Here is a 27066-nt window from a genome sequence, read left to right as displayed (position 1 = left end):
GATAGTGAGTCTAAGAGAATAGTTTAAAAGAGTCTACTTTAACCAATTACACACTTCGGTAGAAGAGAACTTTACACTGAGGCAGAGAAATTACATGAAAATGTCAGGTTGAACATGCTGTCCTATTTGCAGGCATCATTTTAAAGAAATATATTATAGTTGTGTATGAAATAAACAAGATTACCTGTAATTTATTCATTTAAATCCATGCTAATTTTCGGCTTCAGAGTCCAGTGGGTGTTCTTAATCATTGATTGATTGATGAGTGAGATCCACCCACTAGACTCTTAAGGTGGCCATACACATTAGATGTATGTCAGCCGAACCCGCCGATCTAGACGGGACCAGTCAACCATCTAATGTGTATAGTGGTGTCCATACTCTCCCCCGACGACAGATGTTGGGAGAGAGAAGGGTCGGACAAGTTGGATTCCAACATACCCGATCCTTTAGTTTGCAAGTAGTGCATGCATTAGGGAGGAGTAAAACTCTTCTGGCAGCGACTTCACTCCTTTTCCATATTAAGAACTGAGCCGAGCGTGAATGTGTATGGGGGGGGGGGGGGGTCAGGTGAAATAGGTGTCGGCCGATGATCATACAAGAACAAGACAGAGTCCTGTGCAAATTACATAACTGCACTTTATATTAGAAAGTTATTAAAATGAGGTTCACATTTTTTCGGATCACTTATTTGGTGTCAAAAAGCACATCGAAGTTTTCCCACTGCAGGGAAACTTTTTCAATGTTCTCAAATAGGTTTTTACATTATTTTTTTTAACATATAATAAACTTTATAATATACTCTTCTTACCAATTGTCTGCCATTCACATTCCATTAATAGGTGCCCAGGAACTGGGAGACTATTGTCTAGAGGTCCCTGCACATGTTTTAAAGGGGTTATACCGGGAGTCAAATATAACGGAAGATCATCAATGTTTGGTGTGATCTGACCGCCCCGAACGCCGTTCACACAGTTACAGCATCTCGTCCGTATGGGTGGCTCACCCAGGTACTGCAGCTAAGTCCCATTTAAGTGGCCGTTGAAGTGGTCCCTATATTTTGCTGACCGTCATACAGTAAGTCCTGAATTCGCCTCCTATAGGAGAGAAGTAGCTCTCAAGATAAAAGTGATTCATGGTGGTTAGGGTATATTGGACACGACTGGATTTAATTGGACCTCTTTCAGTGGGTTATTAGACAATGAAATAATGTCAGTGGTAATTAGATAAGACTTTCAGGTATTGTTTGTATTAATGGTTTCTCTGTGAGTTAGGCTATACTCACATTTGTGTACAGCGTTCTATTTGGGGATTTCTTTGAGGTTTTTATGAAAATGACAGAAAACGTTGACGGAACCCCGACAAACCCCATTATAAGTCAATGGGTCCATCAGGCGTTGCTCAGATCCGTCATGTGACCAATCTGGAACACCGCTATTGCTTTCATAGTGCAGATGTGCACAGAGCCTAACCATCTATTATGTGCTGGTGAACATAAATATTTGTATTATTGCATAGATACACAGCTTATATCTGTTATATCACATCATGGTAATATTGTTTTCAATTTTTATTTTGTAGGAAGCTTCAAAGCAGCTGCTGGAGGGACGATTTTAAAACGTTACTCTGAAAATGAAAAAAATTGCTTTGAGCTACTGATGAAAGATTCTCTTGCTTCCTGCGTTCCCACTTTCCATGGGGTGACTGAAAGAGATGGGGAAAGTTATATCCAACTGGACGATCTTCTCAACAACTTTGATGAGCCTTGTGTCATGGATTGTAAAATGGGTGTCAGGTGGGAACTTTAAAAATGCATGTTTTCTGGTACTGTACATTTTGTTAACTTCTAAATATCAACTTCTTCTTTTCTGTATCATTTTCTTGCCCACACAGTGACATTTAAAGATAAGCAACAGTTATTGAATGATGTTCCTCAAGGCCATATATTATCTGCTATAGAGAGGATCACCATAGTAACTGTACTACGGGTAAAAGGGCAAATAATGGCCCAGTTTTACTTCTTTTTTTTTTGGGCTGATTAAAGATTTAGCAAATTCTCTTGGCAAGGGCATATTAAACTATAGCTTATGCTTTTTTTATTGATTGCGAACATTATAATACTGGATTTTTGGTTCTACACACCATTATCCAAGATTTCTCCAGTCAAAATGAAATAACTACAGAACAATTCGAATATGTGGTATAAGAGTTGTAACATTCTTGCTTCTTAAAGGATTGTCCGCTTTGGAAAACCCTTTTTGTTAGAAGGGTCCCCCAGTAATAGGCTGCTCATAGGATGACCCATAGTTGGGACCCCCAGTGATCAGCTGTAATCTGTCGGGCAACCTGGCAGCTATTGTACAATTATGCCAGAGAGCCACCACAGGATAAATTAAGCATTGCACCATGGGATGTCCGTGTATTGCATGGACGTGCCTGGCTCTCTTTGTTGCTGCTCTCCGCCCTGGCTAATAGATGAGGGTTCCAGGACCCCGTCTTTTCACGTAAAACATTTTTCTAATAGGGTATTTGAAAATGTGTTTTCCAAACCAGACAATACCTTTAATGTAGAAGTCAGTTTGTGGCTGTTGGTTCTTCTTCTGTCTCCAGCTAAGTTATAGTTTCATGGCTGCAGCTGGCAGAATACAATTTTGCAATGCCAATGAACAGATGGTTTCTCATAGGCAGGTTGGGCGAGTATTCTGCCATAAAACTATGAATTACCTTGGGATTAAAGATACATAACAAGAAAAATAAGCACATTACAACATTTCTTCACGTAACTCAATTTGACTGCAGAACATCTTTAAGTTGCATCTTAAACCAAAGTACACAAAATAACCCCCCAATTGCTTGGTGTGCAAGGATTAAAAAACATGTCTCATCATAAAGTCAAAATCATCCCAGAGACTTTATTTATGAGCCCCAGTGTTTATTGTAAGATCTAAGATTTCCGTAACGGAAAGTCAAAGGGAAACCACAGCTTCCGTTTGCATCACCATTGATATCAATGGTGACGGAAACATTGCTAATGGTTTCCGCTTGTCACCGTTCTGGCACGTTTCCGTTTTTTCGACAGAATCAATAGCGCAGTCGACTGCGCTATTTATTCCGTCAAAAAAACAGAAACCTGCCGGAACAGTGACAAACGCAAGCCATTAGCAATATTTCCGTCACTATTGATATCAATGGTGATGCAAACAGAAGCTCTGGTTTCCGTTTGACTTTACGTTACGGGGTTCCACGACGGAAACCTCCGACGGAACCCCTTAACGGAAAGCCAACGCTGATGTGAACAGGCCCTTATTTTGAAGAAAACCAAACACTACAATGTACACTTATAAACAACTTTTCTCTCTCTTTCCCCTACGCAAGTTTTTGTTTTTTTAAAGCTAGTCATTTCTGTGAGAAATAGTAAGTATGGTGGTACTTTGTTACCTAAATACTTGTTACTGAGAAAAGAAAGACTTTAGTAGTATAACAGTAAGGGTACGTCCAAACACAGCTTATACACTGTGGATTTTCTGCAATGGATTTCATTGTGGAAAATCCGCAGCGTAGTACAGTAGCAGCAGAGGGGATAATATTTGAACAAATCCCATCCACACAAAATCAGTTGAGAAACCGTTCATAAATTGATCTGTAGTGCAGTTTTTTTTAATCAGCAGCATGTCCATTCATGCTGCAGAATGGCTGCTTTTCTGTTGCGGGTTTTCCCTATTGAATTCAATGGGGAGGTAAAAGCCACAACAAACAGCCATGTGTTTCGACTCTTGCAGCGGAAGTGCTGCGATTCCGCTGCAAAAGTCGCAAATCAGGAAAAAACAAAGCTTTTTTTTAATTTCAAATAAATAAAAAACATATACTTACCCCCGACCGTAGTCATAGCAACGTGATCCTCTCATTTGAGCGCAGCCCAACCTCCTGGGATGACAATTCTGACTGCTGTACCCAATCAAAGGCTGCAGCGGTCACATGGACTACAGCAATCATTCCAGGAGGCCGGGCTGCACTCAAAAGAGAGGGACGCGTCGCCATAACAACCACCAGATGGTAAGCGTAAACTTTTTTCTTTTTATTCCTGCAATATTTCCGCAGTGGAAATACCGCCCGAAAATCTGCACCACAATTTTACGGGTGGAATTCCCTGCAGTTTCCAGGACAGATACGCGGTGTACTTTTAGGCAGCGTATGTAAAGGATCTGCCAGGCACTGCGGGGTTAACTCCCAGAACTAATCAGTCAGCACCTGAGAATACATCCCTGAGACTGACTCCTGCTTCCACCATTCAGGCTGCAGGCTTAGGAGTGGGAGAGCCTATCGTAACCTGGCCAGACTCAGCTAGCTCCCGCCCTCGGTCTATTTAAGCCTGCACTTCCTGTCCCTCGGTGCTTGTTATTGCTTTTGTTTCCTTCCTTGTGGTTCCTGGCCCAGCTACAGCTCCTGCTATTTTTGATCCTGCTCCATACCGACCCTGGCTTACCGACTACTCTTCTGCTTTTCGTTTTGTACCTCGCACACTCCTGGCTTGACTCGGCTCGTTCACCACTCTGGTTGCTCACGGTGTTGCCGTGGGCAACGGCCCCTTTTCCTTGCTCGTGTTCCTTGTATGTTTGTCGTGTTTGTCGTGCACTTACTGAGCGCAGGGACCGCCTCCCCCATGATGCCTCCCGAAGCTCCGTTGCTTCGTTCCTCCCCGAAAGATTCAGAGATACCTATGCAACTCGGGGCCTCCGTGTCCCCCCAACAACGTAGAGAATTCCGCAGGAAGAATGGTCTCTGCTTCTACTGTGGGGACGACAAGCATCAAGTGAACAACTGTCCTAAGCGTAAGGTTGCAGCCAGAGAACTTCCGCGTCTAAGTGATCATCGGGGAGGTCACTTGGGCGCACAGGTATTTCCCGTAAATATGAAACGTACTAAGATCTTGCTTCCCTTTCAGGTCTCTTTTGGTGGTAGGTCTGCTACCGGCAGTGCTTTCGTGGATTCAGGGTCCTCTACTAATATCATGTCTGTAGAATTTTCTATGTCCCTTGCTATGCCTCTTATTGATTTGCCTAAACCTGTCCCGGTAGTGGGTATCGACGCCACTCCTCTTGCTAATGGTTATTTTACACAGCATACCCCTGTTTTTGAACTCCTTGTTGGCTCCATGCATTTGGAGCAATGCTCTGTACTGTTGATGCAGGGATTATCGTACGATTTGGTGCTAGGTCTTCCCTGGTTGCAGTTGCATAATCCTACGTTTGACTGGAATACTGGGGAGCTAACCAAATGGGGTAATGAATGTTGTACGTCATGTTTTTCTGTTAATTCTATTTCTCCCCCTAAGGAGGCGAATACGCTACCCGAGTTTGTTCAGGACTTCGCTGATGTTTTCTCTAGGGAGGCCTCCGAAGTGTTACCTCCTCATAGAGAATACGATTGCGCTATCGAATTGGTACCAGGAGCTAAGCTTCCTAAGGGTAGGATATTTAATCTTTCTTGTCCCGAACGTGAAGCTATGAGAGTGTATATCCAGGAATCCCTGGCCAAGGGTTACATTCGTCCCTCTTCTTCTCCGGTAGGTGCTGGCTTCTTCTTCGTGGGGAAGAAGGATGGTGGTCTTAGGCCATGCATTGACTACCGTAGCCTGAATAAGGTCACGGTAAGGAACCAGTATCCCCTTCCTTTGATTCCTGATCTCTTTAATCAGGTTCAGGGGGCCCAATGGTTTTCTAAATTGGATCTACGGGGGGCGTATAACCTTATTCGCATCAAAGAGGGGGATGAGTGGAAGACTGCGTTTAACACGCCCGAAGGCCATTTAGAATACCTCGTCATGCCCTTTGGGTTGTGTAATGCCCCTGCGGTCTTCCAGAATTTCATAAATGAGATTTTGAGAAATTACCTGGGGATTTTTCTGGTAGTGTACCTTGATGACATACTGGTGTTTTCCAAGGACTGGTCCTCCCACGTGGAGCATGTCAGGAAGGTGCTCCAGGTCCTTCGGGAAAATAAACTGTTTGCCAAAACCGAAAAATGTGTGTTTGGGGTACAGGAGATTCCATTTTTGGGTCAAATCCTCACTCCTCATGAATTCCGCATGGACCCCGCCAAGGTTCAGGCTGTGGCGGAATGGGTCCAACCTGCCTCCCTGAAGGCGTTACAGTGTTTTTTGGGGTTTGTTAATTATTACAGGAGATTTATTGCTAACTTCTCGGTCATCGCTAAGCCCCTTACGGACCTCACTCGCAAAGGTGCTGATCTCCTCCACTGGCCTCCTGAGGCTGTCCAGGCTTTTGAGGTCCTTAAGAAGTGCTTTGTCTCGGCCCCGGTGCTGGTTCAGCCCAACCAAATGGAGCCATTTATCGTGGAAGTTGACGCATCTGAGGTGGGAGTGGGGGCTGTCTTGTCCCAGGGTACCAGGTCCCTCACCCATCTCCGCCCCTGTGCCTACTTCTCCAGGAAGTTTTCGCCAACTGAAAGTAACTATGATATTGGCAACCGCGAACTCTTAGCCATTAAATGGGCATTTGAAGAGTGGCGCCACTTCCTGGAGGGGGCTAGGCACCAGGTAACGGTCCTTACCGACCACAAGAATCTGGTGTTCCTAGAATCTGCCCGGAGGCTAAACCCGAGACAAGCTCGATGGGCGTTATTTTTTACCAGATTCAATTTTTTGGTTACCTATAGGGCTGGGTCTAAAAATATTAAGGCTGATGCACTGTCGCGTAGCTTCATGGCCAGCCCTCCTTCGGAGGAAGATCCTGCTTGTATTTTGCCTCCAGGTATAATCATTTCCTCGATCGATTCTGATTTAGTCTCTGAAATTGCTGCTGATCAAGGTGCAGCTCCCGGGAACCTTCCTGAGAACAAGCTGTTTGTTCCCCTGCAATTCCGGCTAAGGGTACTTAGGGAAAATCATGACTCCGCACTATCTGGCCATCCAGGCATCCTGGGTACCAAACACCTCATTACCAGAAATTATTGGTGGCCTGGGTTGCCTAAAGACGTTAAGGCCTACGTCGCCGCTTGTGAGGTTTGTGCTAGGTCCAAGACTCCCAGGTCCCGACCAGCGGGCTTACTGCGTTCGTTGCCCATTCCCCAGAGACCTTGGACACATATCTCCATGGATTTTATCACCGATTTGCCTCCATCCCAAGGCAAGTCGGTGGTGTGGGTGGTGGTGGACCGCTTCAGTAAGATGTGCCACTTTGTGCCCCTCAAGAAACTACCCAACGCCAAAACGTTGGCTACCTTGTTTGTCAAACACATCCTGCGTCTCCATGGGGTCCCTGTCAATATTGTTTCGGACAGAGGGGTACAATTTGTTTCATTGTTTTGGAGAGCCTTCTGTATGAAGTTGGGGATTGATCTGTCCTTCTCTTCTGCCTTCCATCCTGAAACCAATGGCCAAACGGAGAGGACTAATCAGTCTCTAGAACAATACTTAAGGTGTTTTGTCTCTGACTGTCAATTTGATTGGGTCTCTTTCATTCCCCTCGCCGAATTTTCCCTTAATAACCGGGTCAGTAACTCGTCTGGGGTCTCTCCTTTTTTTTGTAATTTTGGGTTTAATCCACGGTTCTCCTCCGTTTCACCTGGTAGTTCCAACAATCCTGAGGTAGAGGTCGTTCATCGGGAACTGTGCACAGTCTGGGCCCAGGTTCAGAAAAACCTAGAGGTGTCCCAGAGCGTACAAAAAACTCAGGCTGATAAAAAACGTTCTGCTAACCCCCTGTTTATGGTCGGGGATCTGGTGTGGTTGTCGTCTAGGAACTTGCGTCTCAAGGTTCCGTCCAAGAAGTTTGCTCCCCGGTTTATTGGGCCGTATAAGGTCATTGAGGTCCTCAATCCTGTCTCCTTCCGGCTGGAGTTACCCCCGTCTTTTCGGATACACGACGTGTTTCATGCCTCCCTCCTCAAACGCTGCTCCCCGTCCTTGGCTCCCTCGAGGAGACCTCCTGTTCCCATCCTCACCCCGGAGGGGGTGGAATTCGAGGTGGCCAGGATTGTGGACAGCAAGATGGTCCAAGGCTCCCTCCAGTACCTGGTCCATTGGAGAGGATACGGGCCCGAGGAGAGGACTTGGGTACCCGCCCGGGATGTTCACGCTGGGGTATTGGTCAGGAGGTTCCACCTGCGTTTCCCCAGTAAGCCAGGTCCACTTAGAAAGGGTCCGGTGGCCCCTCATAAAAGGGGGGGGTACTGTAAAGGATCTGCCAGGCACTGCGGGGTTAACTCCCAGAACTAATCAGTCAGCACCTGAGAATACATCCCTGAGACTGACTCCTGCTTCCACCATTCAGGCTGCAGGCTTAGGAGTGGGAGAGCCTATCGTAACCTGGCCAGACTCAGCTAGCTCCCGCCCTCGGTCTATTTAAGCCTGCACTTCCTGTCCCTCGGTGCTTGTTATTGCTTTTGTTTCCTTCCTTGTGGTTCCTGGCCCAGCTACAGCTCCTGCTATTTTTGATCCTGCTCCATACCGACCCTGGCTTACCGACTACTCTTCTGCTTTTCGTTTTGTACCTCGCACACTCCTGGCTTGACTCGGCTCGTTCACCACTCTGGTTGCTCACGGTGTTGCCGTGGGCAACGGCCCCTTTTCCTTGCTCGTGTTCCTTGTATGTTTGTCGTGTTTGTCGTGCACTTACTGAGCGCAGGGACTGCCGCCCAGTTGTACCCCGTCGCCTAGGGCGGGTCGTTGCAAGTAGGCAGGGACAGAGTGGCGGGTAGATTAGGGCTCACTTGTCCGTCTCCCTACCCCCTGCCGTTACAGCGTATCTGTCCTGTGTGTTCGTACCTTATAACTGTCCTGACGGTTCATGGTCTGATAATCTTTGCAATGGACCCAGATTCGGGCAGGTTTAAGTGGAGCGTTTGAGAGTGCCACATTTTCCTGTCTTCTTGCTAATAAAGGGGTTTCCAGGGACACAAAATTTTTGAACTAATACTCTATGTAAATATTGCATAAAGTTCCTAATATACATTCTGTATTAAATCTGAACACATTTCTTCCTATTCTCCCTACCTCTGCCTTGCCGGAAGTTCTGCTTTTCATCTATGGCTTTTTTTCTCTCAACACAGGCTCGTACACTAGAGTTAGAATACACATAGACATGTGTGGATACCTCACTGATCTACGTAACCACAAAGGGCTGTTCTTTACTAATTATTCCGCCCCCTCTATGTGTCTATTGGCCATCCCACTAGTTCCCCCTTGCCCTTTAGTTTATCCCGCCCAACTGCTTTATCTGAGGTGCGGTCACAGAATCACGTGACCGCATGTCAGATATGTAATGTGATCCCCTTCATCCCTGTGTGTATATATATATATATATATATATATATATATATATATATATATATATATATATAAAATCTTCATCATCCCTACATATACATGTAATCCTCGTCATCACTGTAAATACCATCGGGGCAGGCAGCTTGCGGGCACTGATGAAAATCGTGCCGCTATTGAAGCAGAAACAAAGAATGAACTGAGCGGATATTGAGGAGGCTGTGGACCAATAGGATGCCTCAAACCCATGACTTCTGACGTGTACCCGGGTTTGAGGCATCCTATTGCTTCACAATCTCCTCAATGCCCGCCCCGTTGAATTATTTGCTTACACCTCAATGCCCGCCCAATTTTCTTCGCATTAAGGAAACTCCTCAGTGCTCTTGCGCTGCCCATCTGGAAAAAGATAGTGTCCCTGGAAAACCCCTTTACTACTAGTCTCAAGAAGTCTATTTTTTATTTTGTGCTATAGTGACATGAACGCAGCAATGCCGGCAATGTGGACAGACCATGGACAGACCATGAACAGCAGCACACAGGGTCCATAAGCACATCGGATGCCTCCAGATATTTCTAGGAGAGAATAGTTTGGTAATATAGCAGCTCTGTATGGAATTAAGTAGCATATAGAGGTACAGTGTGGACCCATAGCAGGCTATGTGCACCCTGTTATGGATCTGTAATATCTCTATTGGCCTAACAAACCAAAACAAGGAGTCCAGACAGCAAGTGTTACAGTCCTCATGCACATTAATTGTATGTGCTACACCAAAAAGAGGAAACTGCCAACCCAATTAATGTCCCAAATTCATCTTTATTAGTTCATCAAGAAATTAAAAAATATATATTGTTAAAAAGACAGTACAAAACACAAAAACTGAGTGAACAGGACAATATCATGAAGCTGAGCAAAAACTGAGCTGGCATATAGACTAGAATTTAGGTGGCAGAAGAATAAAGATGCATATAAAGTGCATGCTGAAAAAACAGGTCAAAACAGTGTCCGCAAAGGGTTAATTATCAGACGCTGTGCTGGCATGTGGACTAAAAATTGATCCGCAAGGTTGGAAAGATACATATAAAGTGCATAAAGCAAAAAACTGGTCAATAAGTACCCACAAGAGGATAAATTAACCAAATATAAATCCAATTAAAGAAAATCAAGAAGTGTATATGTCACGTAGGGCGTGTGGACCCACAGGGCCGTACCGCCTTGACGGTATGGCAGCTGGCCAACAGGATACAAGTAAAGTAAATAGTTCGAATAGGTGTACCTGTGGTAACTTCAGACAGTAGCAAGATAGGCTCGGATGGGACCTTGGCAGCAAGCGGACACCAGGCGTGGTGCAACAAGGCAGATGTAGTACTCAGCACAACACGACTCCAACTCTCAACGGCACTAGGACCAGGATAGCACGAGATACAGGAAGCAGGAACACTGGGAGTTGGAAATCATTTGCAGAGTCGAACATAGGTAACGACAACTACGCTCAGGCAATGCAGGAAGGGGCAGGGCCCTTCTTATAGTCCAGGGTGCTCATAGGCTAATTTGGTTATCAAATTCACGTGCATGCGCTGGCCCGTTCAGACCGGGCACCAGCATAGTGAAGCGGAAGCGAGCGCTGGCGTCTCCTGGCGAGATGCGGGCCAGCGTTCATTGATACAGGGCTGCAGCCATCAGAGGTGAGTAAACCTGACGGCCCGCGGCCATGGGTATTACAGTATATGTCAGTTTATCAACATTAGTGATGGCATTGGGATCATTATTGCTAGTATCAGAGGGCAGTTTATCTTCTACCTCTTTATGGCATTGAGTTTGCTGGTTGCCAGTCACTATTGATTCCTCTTTAAATAGAGAGTTATATACATGGTGTATTTTATCCCTATAACTTTCAGCTGTATCAGAATCAGAACCTGTTAGTGAAGGAGAAATACTTCTGCATAGTGGCAAGGGCGGTCACACAGTATGTCCAGCGGGTCACCCGCTTCCAGCAGTGCCTGTTGGTTCACAACTGCGTGACGATATTTGCCCAACTGAACGAATAAGAAAATGATTCATTAGGAGTCTGATGGTAAACTGGGTGTAGGAGGATAATACCCAGAATAAACCAGTTAAGATTTATTTTATTGCGATGAAACAAGATATAATTAATAACTTTCTCAGGTTACTACTTGTAATAACACATTAACTTTAATTGCTGCCGTGAAACGTAGGTGCTCATTCCTCACATAGTATTTATTAGCTCTCACAGGTTACCTAATTTGACCTAATACAATATTTCATTAAAACCTATTAAAATTTGCATCTACTTGGCTAATACATTTTGTATGTTACATGAAATGCTAATAAAAATCAATATATTTCCGTCATTAATTACACACACAATCTCCACGTCCATATTGCAGCAATGGATCTCGTGTAAAATTAGTGCAGGCAAAATATGGAACCGTTTTCCCCAGTGACTTATCACATTTCATTCCCACACTGGAAAAGTTATAATCAGATTTTTTTTTTCTGTGGGCAGCTGTTCCACGGTATGTGTGCACTGGTATAGGGGTTGTCCCAATAATGAAATTTTTTTTAAGATCTCTTAAAACAATTTTCAATTTGAACCATTTAAGAAAAGGAAAAAATGAAAAAAGTTTTTTTGTGTCTAAGTATTTCTGTTACATATTTGCTATGTGCCCCCTCTTATTTCTTTTGATTCCCTCTGAGGTGTCGGTGGTTACACATGCTCAGTACCACTGCCCGGATCCTCTTGTACATGGGCAGCGGAGTGATTCTTGCTATTGTGCAGCCAGCTAATAAGAATTGGTGCACTAGAAGTGGCTTCTCTCTAGCACTGTACACGTTAGGTGGATGTTCGGAGACTAATATTCAAAAGAACACCAGGAGGCACCAGAAAAAGTGTTTAACAGCAATATCTAGATACAGGAGCATTTTTATTTTTTTATTTTAATTAATAGTTTAATAGAAAAATTGTTTTTCTGATCTAGTAATTTCATATCTAATTGTAGGACAAACCAGGGCCAGATTAAGGGTGTCTAGAATATGGAGCAGTTAATTTAAGTCCCCAACTTACTGCGGGGCACTCCACCGACTCCAGTCAAAGATAAAGGCGTCACAGGATGGACACAAGTATAGCAAGCATTCCCTAAAGGTCTGCAGCCATCAGGGCATGATGGGCGTGATGTTTCAAAGAAAGAATTAATGGAGGGTTACTGGTACCTGTGATGAGCAAGTCCGAATATTACTTGTGAATTAATTCTGAATTAAAACTAATATAACTAGCAGTAGTGAAACTGCAAGTCCCAGCATGCCTAGGTCCACACTGTATACAATAACTCCCCTAAACAGGTTCATTAATGGGGCGGGATGACCAGCATCACACAGCCTCAGCCCGCTCTAACATCATGTGATACTATACTTCGCTGTGAAGCCGCACAGCTTAGTATCGAAATACATGAATTAACGGTATCTATATATACTATATACGTACACCAATACATTGATTTCCAGAAAAAGCAGAACAGAACCAAAGCGGCTCAACGCTCACACGAGCAATTCTGCCGCTTCGTTTTAGCGATTGGTGGGGGTCTCAGTGCTCGGACCCCACCATGCAAAACTTGTTTGTTGAACGTTTAGTTACCTTTTAAGGGTTGTGTCAAAAAGCGAGGAGATTTGCCATGGTGTGCTGAGCACGCCACACTCTTCTACACCCTTCTCACAGTGCACAGTCTAACTAAATGGGCTGCGCAAACTTTGGGTATTAAAGGGCTTTTCCTATAATCAATATTTATCAGTGGGGGTCCACCCAATCAGAAGTGCGCATATAGGTTTATACATAATGGGGGAGTTTAATATAATAAATGTTGTCAGGTAGATATGTATACTTATGTTATTATACACATAGTGTGACTCATCTCTATCACTTTTATTTGTATACCATTTGGCAACATACTTTGGATATTGTTTAGCACTGGTATTTGCTCAATATATAGCTTTCTAATCTGCGTTGTGTGTGACACCATTAATCGTGCTGTACAGTATATTGCATAATTATTTGAACACTGTATGGGACTGCTGTTTGGCAATGTTGTTTTTGCAGTGTTTGGTACAGCTATTTGCGTAATGTTACTTGCAACTACACCACATTTGTTTTCTTATAGCAGACTTATTTCTACTGTTGGGAACTATAGATTGTGCAATAATATAACTGCCAGTGATCTACAGTATACTTCACAGGTGTAACATAGCATGCTGCTTGCAAGCTTTTTTCTCTCTTAATCCTTCTATATACTAGTCCTTCTGAATGAATTAGAATATTATAAAAAAAAGTTAATTTATTTCAGTAATTCAATTCAAAAAGTGAAACTCATTATTTCGATTCATTACACACAGAGTGATCTATTTCCAGCATTTTTTTATTTTAATGTTGATGATTATGGCCAACAGTTAATGAAAACATAAAATTTACTCTCAGAAAATGTAAATATTGGGTAAAAGTTGAAGATTGTAGACTCATGGTGTCACACTCTAATTCGCGAAGACACACAAAACACCTTCAAAGGTTTCCTAAGCCTTTAAAAGGACTGGTCTGTTGCTGAGTGGTCCAAAGTCCTGTTTTCAGATGAAAGTAAATTTTGCATTTCATTTGGAAATCACAGTCCCAGAGTCTGGAGGAAGAGTTGAGAGGCATCAATCCAAGTTGCTTGCGGTTCAGTGTGAAGTTTCCACAGTCAGTGATGGTTTGGAGCCATGTCATCTGCTGGTGTTGGTCCACTGTCTTATATCAAGTCCAGAGTCAGCGCAGCGTCTAGCAGGAAATTTTAGAGCAGTTCATGCTTCCCTCTGCTGACAAGCTTTATGGAGATGCTGATTTCATTTTACAGCAGGACTTGGCACCTAATATTCTAATGTTCTGAGATACTAAATTTTGGGTTTTCACTAACTGTTACCATACAAATAAAATCCTTTGACATAGAACCGATTCCTCGTATACTCTCCTCATCCCTACCACGCAGCAGCGCCATCACAGATCCTATTTCTTCATTCATCCATTTACCCTACCAAGCGGTTACCTGTGTAAACCGGCTCGGATCTGGCAGCAGCACTTGTGGACCTATTGCGCATTATCTATGGCTAAATCGTGAGCATGGTTTTTTCATTCCTTCACCCGCCTATCTTATTGACCTGCACTATGTGGCGCCGTGGTTTTTGCTCAATCTCTCTTACCATAATCATCAACCTTAAAAGAAAAAAATGCTGGAAATAGATCACTCTGTGTGTAATGTATCTATATAATATAGGAGTTTCATTTTTTGAATTGAATTACTGAAATAAACTAACTTTTTGATGATATTCTAGTTCATTGAGAAGGACTAGTAGATATAAATAATGTCAGCACAATAAAAGCTCAGTGCAGAGATCATTTGCAAAGTCAGGTTAGTCCCTGCCATATAAATTTGTACGGCTTGAAACCAGAGCTTCTAGTACAACCTGAACGATGGTAAGTATATAAGGATATGCTGGGAATTGCTGTTTCAGAAAAAGAATACTGCCACCTATCATCTTGATTCAGATCATACAGTATATCCAGTACTGATCCGATACAGGCAGAGACAGAATAAAGATTTACATTCAGTGACCCACAGGTAACGTCTTCTCTGACTGGCGTTGTACTCCTTCCTTTTCTTTTCCACGCCCATCTTTGTGGTGTTTGCCGCCCTGATGTGTTTGACTTCTCGCTTTTGCTGCACACTGTCCCTTTAATATATACCGCCCGTTAATACAACCGTGTCACACACCGTGCTCCCGAACTCAATCACGTCACACATTGTGCCCCTGAAAATAAAGCGCCACACCGTGTCTCCTAAAAATAGTGCCACACGCTGTGCCGCATAAATAATTAAGCACCACACGACATGCCCCATTCAAATAAAGAATTACACGCACACGCTGTGCTCCAGACAAAGCACCACACATTCACAGACTGTGCCCTTTGTAGAAAGTGCTGCACAGTGCCCCCCGCAGATACTGCCATATAGTGCCCCCTGTACAAAGTATCACACAGCATCCCCTGTAGAAAGTACCACACAGTGCCCTCTGTTGAAAGTCCCACACACCATGCCCGCTGTAGATATTGCCACATAGTACCGTCTGTAGATAGTGCCATACTGTGTCCCCTGTACATATTGCCCCCAGCCACAAGCATATTCACCTGTACTAAATTTCACACTGTTATCCAGCGATACAGGTCTGGTCTCTTCTGACCAGGCCTGCTCCAGTGGAACGAAGAAGGTGGCGCAATGCATCACAGGAATGGCACCGAATAGTAGGGCAGGGAACTGATGGTTTTCTTGCCCTACTAGCGCTGTCAAATGTATCTGCGTCCTAAGGACATTGCAATTCTACTTGGGATTCCACTGAGCTGGCAGTAGATTAATGACTACCGGGGCATAGCGGGGCCTGGAGCTCCAAGAGCTCCTATGATAATCCGACCCTGAGAAAAAACCCTTTAAACAAGAGGACTAATATATTTTATACTTTTTTTTTATTTCAGGCCTTTTCCCACTCAGGTTCTAATTTTTTTTTATTTTTGTGGTTTTATTTTTAAACGACTGAGGGTAGAATGCTAACAAAAGAGACATTTCTATAGGACATCGGGCTCCAGACAGCATATAAAATGGTCGCCAATGCGATAAAAAAAATATATAATTTGGTTCCTAAAATGTTAGGCTGGATTCACACGAGCATGTTCGGTCCGTAAAGGACGGAATGTATTTCGGCCGCAAGTCCCGGACCGAACACACTGCAGGGAGCCGGGCTCCTAGCATCATAGTTATCTACGATGCTATTAGTCCCTGCCTCTTCGTGGAACTACTGTCCCGTACTGAAAACATGACTACAGTACGGGACAGTTGTCCCGCAGTGAGGCAGGGACTCCTAGCGTCGTACATAACTAGGATTCTAGGAGCCCGGCTCCCTGCAGTGTGTTCGGTCTGGGACTTGCGGCCGAAATACGTTCCTTCCTTTAAGGACAGAACATGCTCGTGTGAATCCAGCCTTATACCTTATACTTAAGAGTTAAAGCCTGGAACCCTTCTGCACAGACATAGACGTAAAATATAATATGCTTGCAGCTGAGGGAGCATGGGAACTACTGAAAACTGTGTTATTATTGAGTTCAATGGTCAGTCCACAGTCTAGTGTAATTGCTGCCACTGGTCAGGCTACAGTCTAGTGTAAATAGTTTTCTTATGTTACATGTGATCATTTTTTATTTGGTGAACCAAAAAATATACGTTAGACTTTTTTTTTGTTAGCCTGGAGCCCCGGCATACGTAAGAGCAGGTGAACCTTTAAATCTCTCCTTTAGTCTAAAATATTCTTTTCGAATAATCACATTATTATTTACATGTCAGATAGCCTAGGGTATGTATATTTGATTGTTTATTACGTTTCCATTTAATTGAAATAGCACATTCAATTTACCTAAATCTTTAAAATACTTATAAGTATATATAAAAACAGGTTAGTGGCTCCTGACCTTGCTAAGTTAGTTATTCTACTAGTTGCTGCCAGTTGACATTTGGCTATGCAGTCAGCTTATATCACAGTTTTTCTAATAATCTTCTCAGTAACTTTTTTTTTTTTAATTGAAAATGTTGTGTGTATTTACACACCTCTTGTGCCATTTCAGGCTGCTTTATTGCTTATCTATAGGATTTCTTGACAGGAAGTCTAGAAATGTGATGTGTGTAAACTGTCCTCTAATATGCTACGAAGTTTGAAACAACCGACAAAAAAATGGAAAGTGGTTGGCAAGGATCTGATAGACGCTTAAAACGTGATTATTGCCTAGCGATAACTCTCGTGAGAGCCTGCTTTAGGCAGCAATGCCTATTGTGATTGTAAATGTCCCCATAAGTGGTATTTACCGATTGGGCAAGCCTGGTGGCTCAGTGTATGTCACTGTTGCCTTGCAGTGATGAGCTCCTGGGTCCAACCAGGGAAAAAATCTGCATGGAGTTTGTATGTTCTCCCTGTGTTTTCGTGTCTTTCCGCTGGGTACTTAGGTCTCCTCTGACAAAGCGCAAAAACATACAGATAGGGAATTTAGATTGCGAGACCCAATGGGTACAGTGAGTGAGTACAGCACTGTGGAATATGATGGCGGTATATAAGTAACAGAAATACATAAAATAAATCTTGCAGTCGATAATGATTTTTGCAGCAGGAAGACCAACGATAACTCTTTATAGTTGATATTTTTATGCATTCACACTGGTCAATTATCATTATAACCGCTTAGAAACTGAAAAATCGTGGCCATAATTGGGCAGTGTAAAAGGGCCTGAAGAGTAAAACAAAAATGTATTATGTCTCCCAAACAGATTCCCACTGTATTAGACAGTGTGAGGACGTGAAGTGCTCACACTGCTAATGTACATGTGCTGCTGCACAGTCACTTTAATTTGATAAGCTTTGTACTTGGTATAATGTTCTTAAATCACCATGCAAATTCCAATTATTTTTCTTTTGGTTTTCATACAGTATAAAATACAAATATATTTTTATGCACAGGATTAGCTATATCTTCTGCTATAATATCAATTGTTGTTATTATCACAATGCACTTGTCGCTTTGATGTTTCTGTTTCATTGTAAAAGAATTGTTTATGGTGAAAATCACAGTAAAAACATTTGTTAAAAAATAAATTAAAAAAAATACAAATATAAAAGAAATGTAACATTTATTTACGTAAAACCCAGTGTCAGGGTTCAGGTATCCGGGGTTAGTCACGCCCTATGTAACGGATACAAATATGCATACCAGATGTATTTGGTCTGTTCATTGAGCATAATTGTTTTTATATAGCCTTATATTTTTTATCTTACAGGACGTATTTGGAAGAGGAGTTGACCAAGGCCCGTGGAAAGCCCAAGCTGAGGAAGGACATGTACAAGAAAATGATTGAGGTGGATCCTCATGCACCTACAGAGGAGGAGAGCGCACATCAAGCAGTCACCAAACCCCGATACATGCAGTGGAGAGAGACTATTAGCTCAACATCAACTTTGGGCTTTAGGATTGAGGGTATTAAGGTCAGCCTGCCATTGAAGTCCAGATGCACTTTTTTTTTTTTCTAACTCCACACTGGGGTTCTCCTGGCCAGCTTATTTTGTGATATGACACAGTCATTGTCCACATTAAGTGTTCTTATGAGCTGCTCTGTCCTCTGTATAAATAAATATAACTACCCCACTGGATCCTCTAATAGAGTTGTGGTCAACACAACATATTAAAGAAGCCAGGGCTGGGTCTAGGGGTACGCACAAAAACAGATATGGCTTTTTTATAAACCTATATTTCTGACCGGTGTTTACACCATATATTTTATTATGCTAATACCTTCCACAGGCATATGAATAAAGGTGCAAATAGATGTATAGGTACATTGATGCATAAACATACACATGACAACTTCTGGAGATGAGAAAGATATCACAGTGCCCCATTACAGAGTAGCTCTTCTAATTGTTATGGTTGCGCGGAGCACAGTAGCGCCTGTTCATTATCTTGGGGAAGTCAGTTGTGCCACATGAATTTGCCTTCCCTTGGGGGCCACACCGCAGGCCGCTATTTGGGTATCACTTCTCTATTAACCATCATGTTTATTTGATTATAACTTTTAGTGATAGGAACTGCTAAGGCGGGATTCACACGACCGGGTCGTTCCCGAGCCCGAGTGTCGGCCGGTAAAATCGGCCATTTTGCCCGGCCGGTTTGCATTAAGTTTTGCATCCGTGCTGGGCCGGGCAGATCCGGACAGTGACATCAGCGGCAACTCCTGAAGGGGAATCCCCATGTGTTCGGGGATTCCGCTTCAGGAGTTTCCCCTGATGTCACTGCCCAGATATGGACAGAGACATCAAGCGCTCTGTCCAGGAGCGGAATCCCCGAAAACACGGGGTTCCGCTCCTTCAAGAAGCTAAAGTGCGGCTAGCACATAGTAGAGCGGGGAGATACCTCCCCGCTCTGCTATAGTGGCGTCGCTGCAGTAGTAGCAGCTGCAGCTGCTAGCGGCGCCATCGAAGGTGTCGCCGGGCCAGGGTGCTTTTCAAGCAGGGGAAGGGAGCCAGCGCAGCGCTCCCTTCCACCTGTGTACACCCCGGCCCTGCCACACAGTGTACAGCGATGCCATTCGTCAGAATGGCATCAACTCCTCCTCCTCACATGCACTCTGCGCTGTGAGGAGGAGGAGATAGAGCGCAAGCCACGGAAAACCCGGCCATCACTCAGGACACATCCCGGTGATGGCCGTGTATTACCCGGCCCCATAGACTTCTATGGGAGCCGGGCGGCCGGGTACCCGGGCGAAGATAGAGCATGTCCTATTTTTTGACGGACGGTTTTCCCGGCCATCAAAAAATCGGTCGTGTGAATAGCCCCATTAGGGGTCTATTATTCCTAATGCAGCCGGGTGCCGGCCGATTTATGAACGGCCGGCACCCGGCCGGGAAACCCTGCCGTGTGAATGAGGCCTTAAAGATAATCTCAATATTCTTAGTAGCACTCGCTGGTATCCATTATCTAAATTCTCTTGGCAGTTTGTTATTCTGAGAAGACTAAGTGCATACTCTCTTATTTCTCCAGAAAGGTGACGGGACATGTAACACGAACTTCAAGACAACGAAAACTCGGGACCAAATCCACAAAGCCTTCCTTGAATTTTTAGATGGAAACATGATAATCTTGGTGTGTAGACTAGTGAAATAATTGCTGAAGTAAAGTATGTTGAGGTTCAGATGATGTGTTGGAGAGCTGAATAAAAGGAGTATGCCAGCCATCAACATACACCAGTCCTTCCTACCTTCTCACCAGCACATGCATAATGGAGAGGAGTTGTAAGGAGCAGTGGCCAAGCATACACAATGCTGCTCCATACAACTGTATGTGGGGTACTAAAATGGCTGGGTGTCCCATACTAGTGATTTGTGGGGTTCCAGCAGTCAGACCTACAGCGACCTTATGATAGATGATACATGTTCTCGGCTGGAATACCACATTAATATTGAGAGGTATTCATTTCTTGAGGTAATAATCTATATGGATTTTACAGTAAATATAATTTTTTTTCTGCAGAAGAAGTATCTCACTAGACTACAGGAAATTAGAACTGTTGTGGAGTCTTCAGAATTCTTCAAACATCATGAGGTGAGTTAGTTATTTACAGGTCTTGTAAAGTTTTGCACTTGGGCTGTAAAGGTCACTATAAATCCCTGTATCTAGTCTAAAGTCTATATGCATGCATATTTATATTTAGCATTTTAGGTGACATTGGTGTTTGCAGTGTGCTGTGGCAATTTTTTTGTGTGCTGTAGATTTGCAGTCACAGGCGTTCCTGCACTTGTATACATGCTTTGTTTCATTTTGTTGGAATGTGCTGTTCAAACTTTTGTGTTTATGTGATCCATATATGTGGGGTTAGTGACTGCCTACATTTTTTGTTCTTGTACTCCTTCCATTCTGCCCTGGGTGATTTTAGTTTAATGCTGGTTCCTACCATCCCCAGAAATATGTAGGTTTAGTCCCAGTTCTGGGTGTATGTGCAGAGTAGGTCCCCACCTATGGAGGATGCCTTTGTCGTGGCAGGTGGGCAAATCTTTTTGATCAAAAACATGCACTAAGAACCTCCCTATTCTAAGTAGATTTAGCAGTAATGCATATTTATTTATATTTAGCAGTTTAGGTGACATTAGTGTTCGTAGTTTGCAGTCGCCATTTTTTTGTGTGGTATTCTAAAATCAAACTATTACAAAAAAGGTACTGTAGCAATGGAAACGCCTACACTTGTTTTACATGGTCAGAGAATCACCTGACAGTCATCTGAATCACTGCTCGCAATTAAAACATTCACTGCTGTGATATGCATAATTTTTAAGCTAATATTTCTCTTCATTTATTACAAGTTCGCACTTTACAGCATCTAAAAGCGTACCTAACCTTTCAGATTAAACGGTCACGCGTGTGTACATAAGGAATAACACTATTTCTATCCATTATATGATTTGTATTCCGCATTATTTAGCAGTTTCTCCTCTGCAAGCTCTATCTCTAATTCTAAGTTTTCTCTGAACTAGTGGGCAGAACCTAAGTTCTATCATATCTTTTATACTTCACCAAACCAAGAAGAGAATCCTGCTCTCCTATCTCTATATCATATATATACAGAAGCTGCAACAACATAGAGGAGCTTATACAGCAGTAATGAACAGTGTAGCTGAGAACCCAGCACTGGAGTTACATAGAAATCTTACTATGAGCCGCTGCAGCACGTCTGTCTGTGTCTGTCTCATCTCTCTCTGCTTCTGCTCTCCTCCCCCTCCCCTCCACATAGACTACTATGGGAAGCTGTAACCTGATCCCTCGGTGAGCTGAGAGCTCATCTTGTCTAAGACTGGACAGAAAAAAACAGGGAATTCAGAGCGAGTCAACAGTTAGGAGGGGGTAGGAGCCAGATAAGTAGAAAAAGATGCATTTTTCTCTAAGATATATTACAACGTTTCTTATACTATTGATTTATGCAAAGTTTGTTCAAAGTGCAGTCAGTGCCTGTTTAAAGCCACTGTCCAGTGTGACTTTAGATGTCAGGACTGAATAAATAAATAATATATATATACACACACACACACACATACACACACACACACACACACACACACACACACACATTTGTTCCTAGTATCGTCCTAGCAGCTGTTAGCCCCTACGGCAATCCCAGCACTAGTAAAGGTAATAATGTCATAATTTTCAAACCACCATTACAGGATGGTAGTCTAAGACAGTGCTGTTGAAATATACATTGGAACAATAAGTAAATGGAGCAGGCAAGCACAGTTGGTGACGTCACTGGTATGTAAAATATTTGAAGGTATTCTAAGAGATGAAATGCAAAATTACATAGCAGTAAATAATCTAGTAACTGATAACCAGCATGGATTCATGGAAACAGCTTGTGCCTAAGTAACATGCTCGGTTTCTATGAGGAGATAAGTGCAAATCTGGATGTTGGTCATGCGGTTGACATAATATATCTGGATATTGCAGAAGCATTTGATTTACTCACAACAGTCTTGTACTGAATCTACTGGGGGAATATGTAATTAGTGTACAAGGGTAACAAATTGGTTAAGGGACAGAAAATTAAGAGTCATAAATGGTTTATACTCAAAATGGGCTAAAATCAGCACCAGAAGATCTATGTTGGGCACAATTATTATTATTATATTTTAAAATTAATGACCTTGTGGATGGTATTGAAAGTAAAGTGTCAGTTTTTGCTGATGATACAACATTTTATTGGATACTTAAAACTAATCTTGATTGTATAATATTAGAAAAAGACCTTGATAATCTGGCAGCCTGGGCAAGAAGGTGGCAGATAAAATGTAATGTGGATATGCCCAATAATAGTATTACAGCATATACATTAAATGGATAAAACTGGGCATTACAGAACAATAGAAGGACTTGGGTATTCTGTATACGAGTAAGCTAAGCAGCAGTATTTAATGTCAAGCACATCTTCAAAAGCAAATAGGATTTTAGGGTGAATAAAAACCTATTATCCTAATGTAATATTGCCCCTCTATAAATCCCTTGTAAGTGAATATGGAATTACATTATGGGCTCCACATTGTAAAAAGGATATAGGATTGCTGGAGAGGGTTCAAAGGCGGGGGACTAGATTATTAAATGAAATGCAAGGTCTTTCTTACAATGAAAGGCTAGAAAATTTAGCTTGTTCAGCTTGGAAAAAAGACTTAGAAGTGATCGTGTGGTCAATACGAAGAACTGCTACATCATTTGTTCATTCCAGGAACTGCAAAAGACCAGGGGACAGTCATTACGTGTGGAAGAAAGGTGTTTCAGACATTAACATAAGAAAGGGTTCTTTACAGTAAGGGCTTAGTCACACGAATTGGTGTCAAATCGGCCGTGAAAAACGTCAGTTTTTCACGGACGATTTGCACCCTTCGGGACCTGAGTTCACAGATCTCTCATAGACTTGAGTCTATTGCGGGATCTGTGAAAACAGGCAAAAATAGAACATGTCCTATTTTTTCACATAGCGTTTACACGGTCCATAAAAAAAACAAAACGGCCCTGTGAACAGCCCCATAGAAGTGCATTGATTTTGACACAGCCGTGTGACAGCCGGTAAAAAAAGCATCCGTCACGGCCAACTATCCTGTTCGTGTGAATAAGCCTTTTGAGTAGTCAGACTATGGAATGCCCTACCCCAATCGGTAGTAATGGCAGAATGAAAACATTAAAAAAAGGTCTAGATACTAATCTAATGACCGATGGCATTGAGGGTTATAGAATTTATGCAAATAAAGAATGTATAACCGAAGTGGGAAAGGTTGAACTTGATGGCCATGTATCTTTTTTTTAACCTAAGTAACTATGTAACTAACCAGTTTGAATTTTTAGCCCCAACTTTAGTGCTTTGTTTACCCCAAAGCGGATCATAATGACTGTTCAGTCAGGAGACTGGACAGTGGCTTGAAGATGGTGAAAATCTAAATAGAAACAATAGAAAATGCCAGCATACACTGCTTATTTGCATAATAGACCGTGTACATGTCTTATTGTTTTACGGTCTCCAATTCATCCTTTTAACTGCTATTCCGTTCTGCAGTGGGATGATTAACTCTTACATAAAGAGAAAGTTGTCGCCTCATAATATCACCTACGTGTGGCAGTTCTCTTTATAATGTATCTGTTAGGGATCTGCCAGGTACTACGTCTAGGTATACTCCTGGGATTAATCAATCCACACCTGAGGCCAGACCTGTTCGACTGACACCATCTCCCACCAACCAGGGTGGCCGGCTCAGGAGTGGGAGAGCCTATCGCGGCCTGGTCAGTCGGAGTTAGCTCCGCCCCCTGTCCTTTATTACCTGCCGTGTTCTCTTCCTCAGTGCTTGTAATTCTTCTGGATTCCTGGCCTCACTGCTGTTTGCTCCAGCCTGCTCCTGCCGTGCTTCTGCCTTGCTGCAGTTCCGCTTAACCTGCTTTGCTTTGCCCCTGGCTTGCTTCCTTCTCCGTGCTCACTTTGGTATACTCCACTTCATCCTGGTCCTGACTACTCATTCACCGCTCCGTTTCCTCGCGGCGTTCCGTGGCTACTGCCCCTTCCCTTGCGTGTTCCCTGTTTGTTCTCCCGTGCACTTAGACAGCGTAGGGACCGCCGCCCAGTTGAACCCCGTCGCCTAGGGCGGGTCGTTGCAAGTAGGCAGGGACAGGGCGGTGGGTAGATTAGGGCTCACTTTCCCTTCACCTCCTTCCTGCCATTACATAATTACAAGCCCTTACCTAGTCTACCATCTCTCCTACGCTGACGCTATCATGGACCCCCTTGAGACCCTGACCCAGCAGATGCAGGGCCTCTCCCTACAGGTCCAGGCCCTGGCCCAGAGGGTCAACCAGGGTGACGCTGCCTTAGTAGTACCCCTCACCTCACCTCTAGAACCCGACCTCAAGTTACCTACCTGACTGGTTCTCAGGGGACCGTAAGACGTTTCTCTCCTTCCGGGAGAGTTGCAGACTGTATTTCCGCCTAAAACCCCACTCCTCAGGTTCCGAGAACCAGCGGGTGGGTATCATCATATCCCGACTCCAGGAAGGGCCCCAAGAGTGGGCCTTCTCCTTGGCTCCTGACGCCCCTGAACTTTCCTCTGTTGATCGTTTTTTCTCTGCCCTCGGACTCATTTACGACGAGACTGACAGGACTGCTTTAGCCGAGAGTCAGCTGGTGACCTTACATCAGGGTTGGAGACCGGTTGAGGAATACTGTTCTGATTTTAGAAAGTGGTGCGTAGCTTCTCGGTGGAACGATCCGGCCCTAAGGTGCCAGTTTAGGTTAGGATTATCTGACGCCCTGAAGGATCTGCTGGTTAGCTACCCCTCTTCTGACTCCCTTGACGAGGTTATGGCCCTAGCAGTACGACTTGACCGACGTCTCAGGGAACGTCAGCTTGAACGCTTCAATGTGCTCCCCTCTGACTTTTCTGCGATTCCCCCCGAGGTCCCGTCTCCTCGCCCCTCCACGGAGGACTCGGAGGTAACTATGCAACTCGGGGCCTCCATGTCCCCTCGACAACGTAGGGAGTTTCTCAGAATGAATAGTCTCTGCTTCTACTGTGGGGACGACAAGCATCTACTGAACACCTGTCCCAGGCGCAAGAATAAGAAGCCGGAAAACTTCCGCGCCTAAGTGATCATCGGGGAGGTCACTTGGGCGCACAGGTATTTCCCGTTAATGTGAAACGCAATAAAATTTTGCTTCCCTTTCAGGTCTCGTTTGCTGGCCGGTCTGCCACGGGCAGTGCTTTCGTGGATTCTGGCTCATCTGCTAATATCATGTCTGTGGAATTTGCTATGCCTTTTATTGATTTACCTTATCCTATCCCTGTAGTAGGTATCGACTCCACTCCTCTTGCTAATGGTTATTTTACTCAGCATACTCCTGTTTTTGAACTCCTGGTTGGCTCCATGCATTTGGAGCAGTGCTCTGTACTGGTGATGCAGGGATTATCGTCTGATCTGGTATTAGGTCTTCCCTGGTTGCAGTTGCATAATCCCACGTTTGATTGGAATACTGGGGATCTCACCAAATGGGGTAGTGAATGTCTTATGTCATGTCTTTCTGTTAACTATTTCTCCCCGGGAGGAGGTAAACACGCTTCCTGAGTTTATTCAGGACTTCGCTGATGTGTTTTCTAAGGAGGCCTCCGAGGTGTTGCCCCCCCCATAGAGATTACGATTGCGCCATCGATTTGGTGCCTGGTGCCAAGCTTCCTAAGGGTAGGATATTTAATCTTTCATGTCCTGAACGTGAAGCTATGAGGGTGTATATCTAAGAATGCCTGGCCAAGGGTTTCATTCGCCCCTCGACTTCTCCTGTAGGTGCTGGCTTCTTCTTCGTGGGGAGGAAGGATGGTGGTCTTAGGCCGTGCATTGATTATCGTAACCTGAATAAGGTCACCGTAAGGAACCAGTACCCACTTCCTTTGATTCCGGATCTTTTCAATCAGGTTCAGGGAGCCCAATGGTTTTCTAAGTTCGATCTACGGGGGGCATATAACCTTATCCGCATCAAAGAGGGGGATGAGTGGAAAACTGCGTTCAACACACCCGAGGGTCATTTCGAATACCTGGTCATGACCTTTGGGTTGTGTAATGCCCTTGCTGTCTTCCAGAATTTTATTAATGAAATCCTGAGAGATTACCTGGGTAATTTTCTTGTTGTGTACCTTGATGACATACTGGTGTTTTCCAAGGACTGGTCCTCCCACGTGGAGCATGTCAGGAAGGTGCTCCAGGTCCTTCGGGAGAATAATCTGTTTGCTAAGACTGAAAAATGTGTCTTTGGGGTACAGGAGATACCATTTTTAGGGCAAATCCTCACTCCTCATGAATTCCGCATGGACCCTGCCAAGGTTCAGGCTGTGGCGGAATGGGTCCAACCTGCCTCCCTTAAGGCGTTACAGTGTTTTTTAGGGTTCGCCAACTATTACAGGAGATTTATTGCCAACTTCTCGGTCGTCGCTAAGCCTCTTACGGACCTTACTCGCAAGGGTGCTGATGTCCTCCATTGGCTCCCTGAGGCCGTCCAGGCCTTTGAGACCCTCAAGAAGTGCTTTATCTCGGCCCCCGTGCTGATTCAGCCCAACCAAGAGGAGCCATTTATTGTGGAGGTTGACGCAT

At 43.8% G+C, this 27066-nt stretch overlaps 1 protein-coding gene and 1 long non-coding RNA gene across 2 annotated transcripts in view; one reads left to right on the top strand and one right to left on the bottom strand.

Moving 5' to 3' along the window:
* The window catches only part of LOC142664551 (uncharacterized), a 186220-nt gene that overhangs the window by 25915 nt on the left and 133239 nt on the right, over positions 1–27066 (bottom strand). The window lies entirely within an intron of this gene.
* Positions 1–27066, top strand: part of ITPKA (inositol-trisphosphate 3-kinase A) — a 128190-nt gene that overhangs the window by 91222 nt on the left and 9902 nt on the right. The window contains exons 3-6 of the mRNA XM_075843709.1: positions 1582–1795; positions 18188–18392; positions 19945–20046; positions 20434–20505. Coding sequence (XP_075699824.1) covers positions 1582–1795; positions 18188–18392; positions 19945–20046; positions 20434–20505 — 593 coding nt within the window. The remainder of the gene's footprint in view (positions 1–1581; positions 1796–18187; positions 18393–19944; positions 20047–20433; positions 20506–27066) is intronic.

Source organism: Rhinoderma darwinii, chromosome 12 (assembly GCF_050947455.1).
Source record: "Rhinoderma darwinii isolate aRhiDar2 chromosome 12, aRhiDar2.hap1, whole genome shotgun sequence".
Classification (NCBI taxonomy): Eukaryota; Metazoa; Chordata; class Amphibia; order Anura; family Rhinodermatidae; genus Rhinoderma; species Rhinoderma darwinii.
The sequence above is the reverse complement of the archived record's forward strand: the minus strand, read 5'-3'. Positions and strand labels throughout refer to the sequence as shown.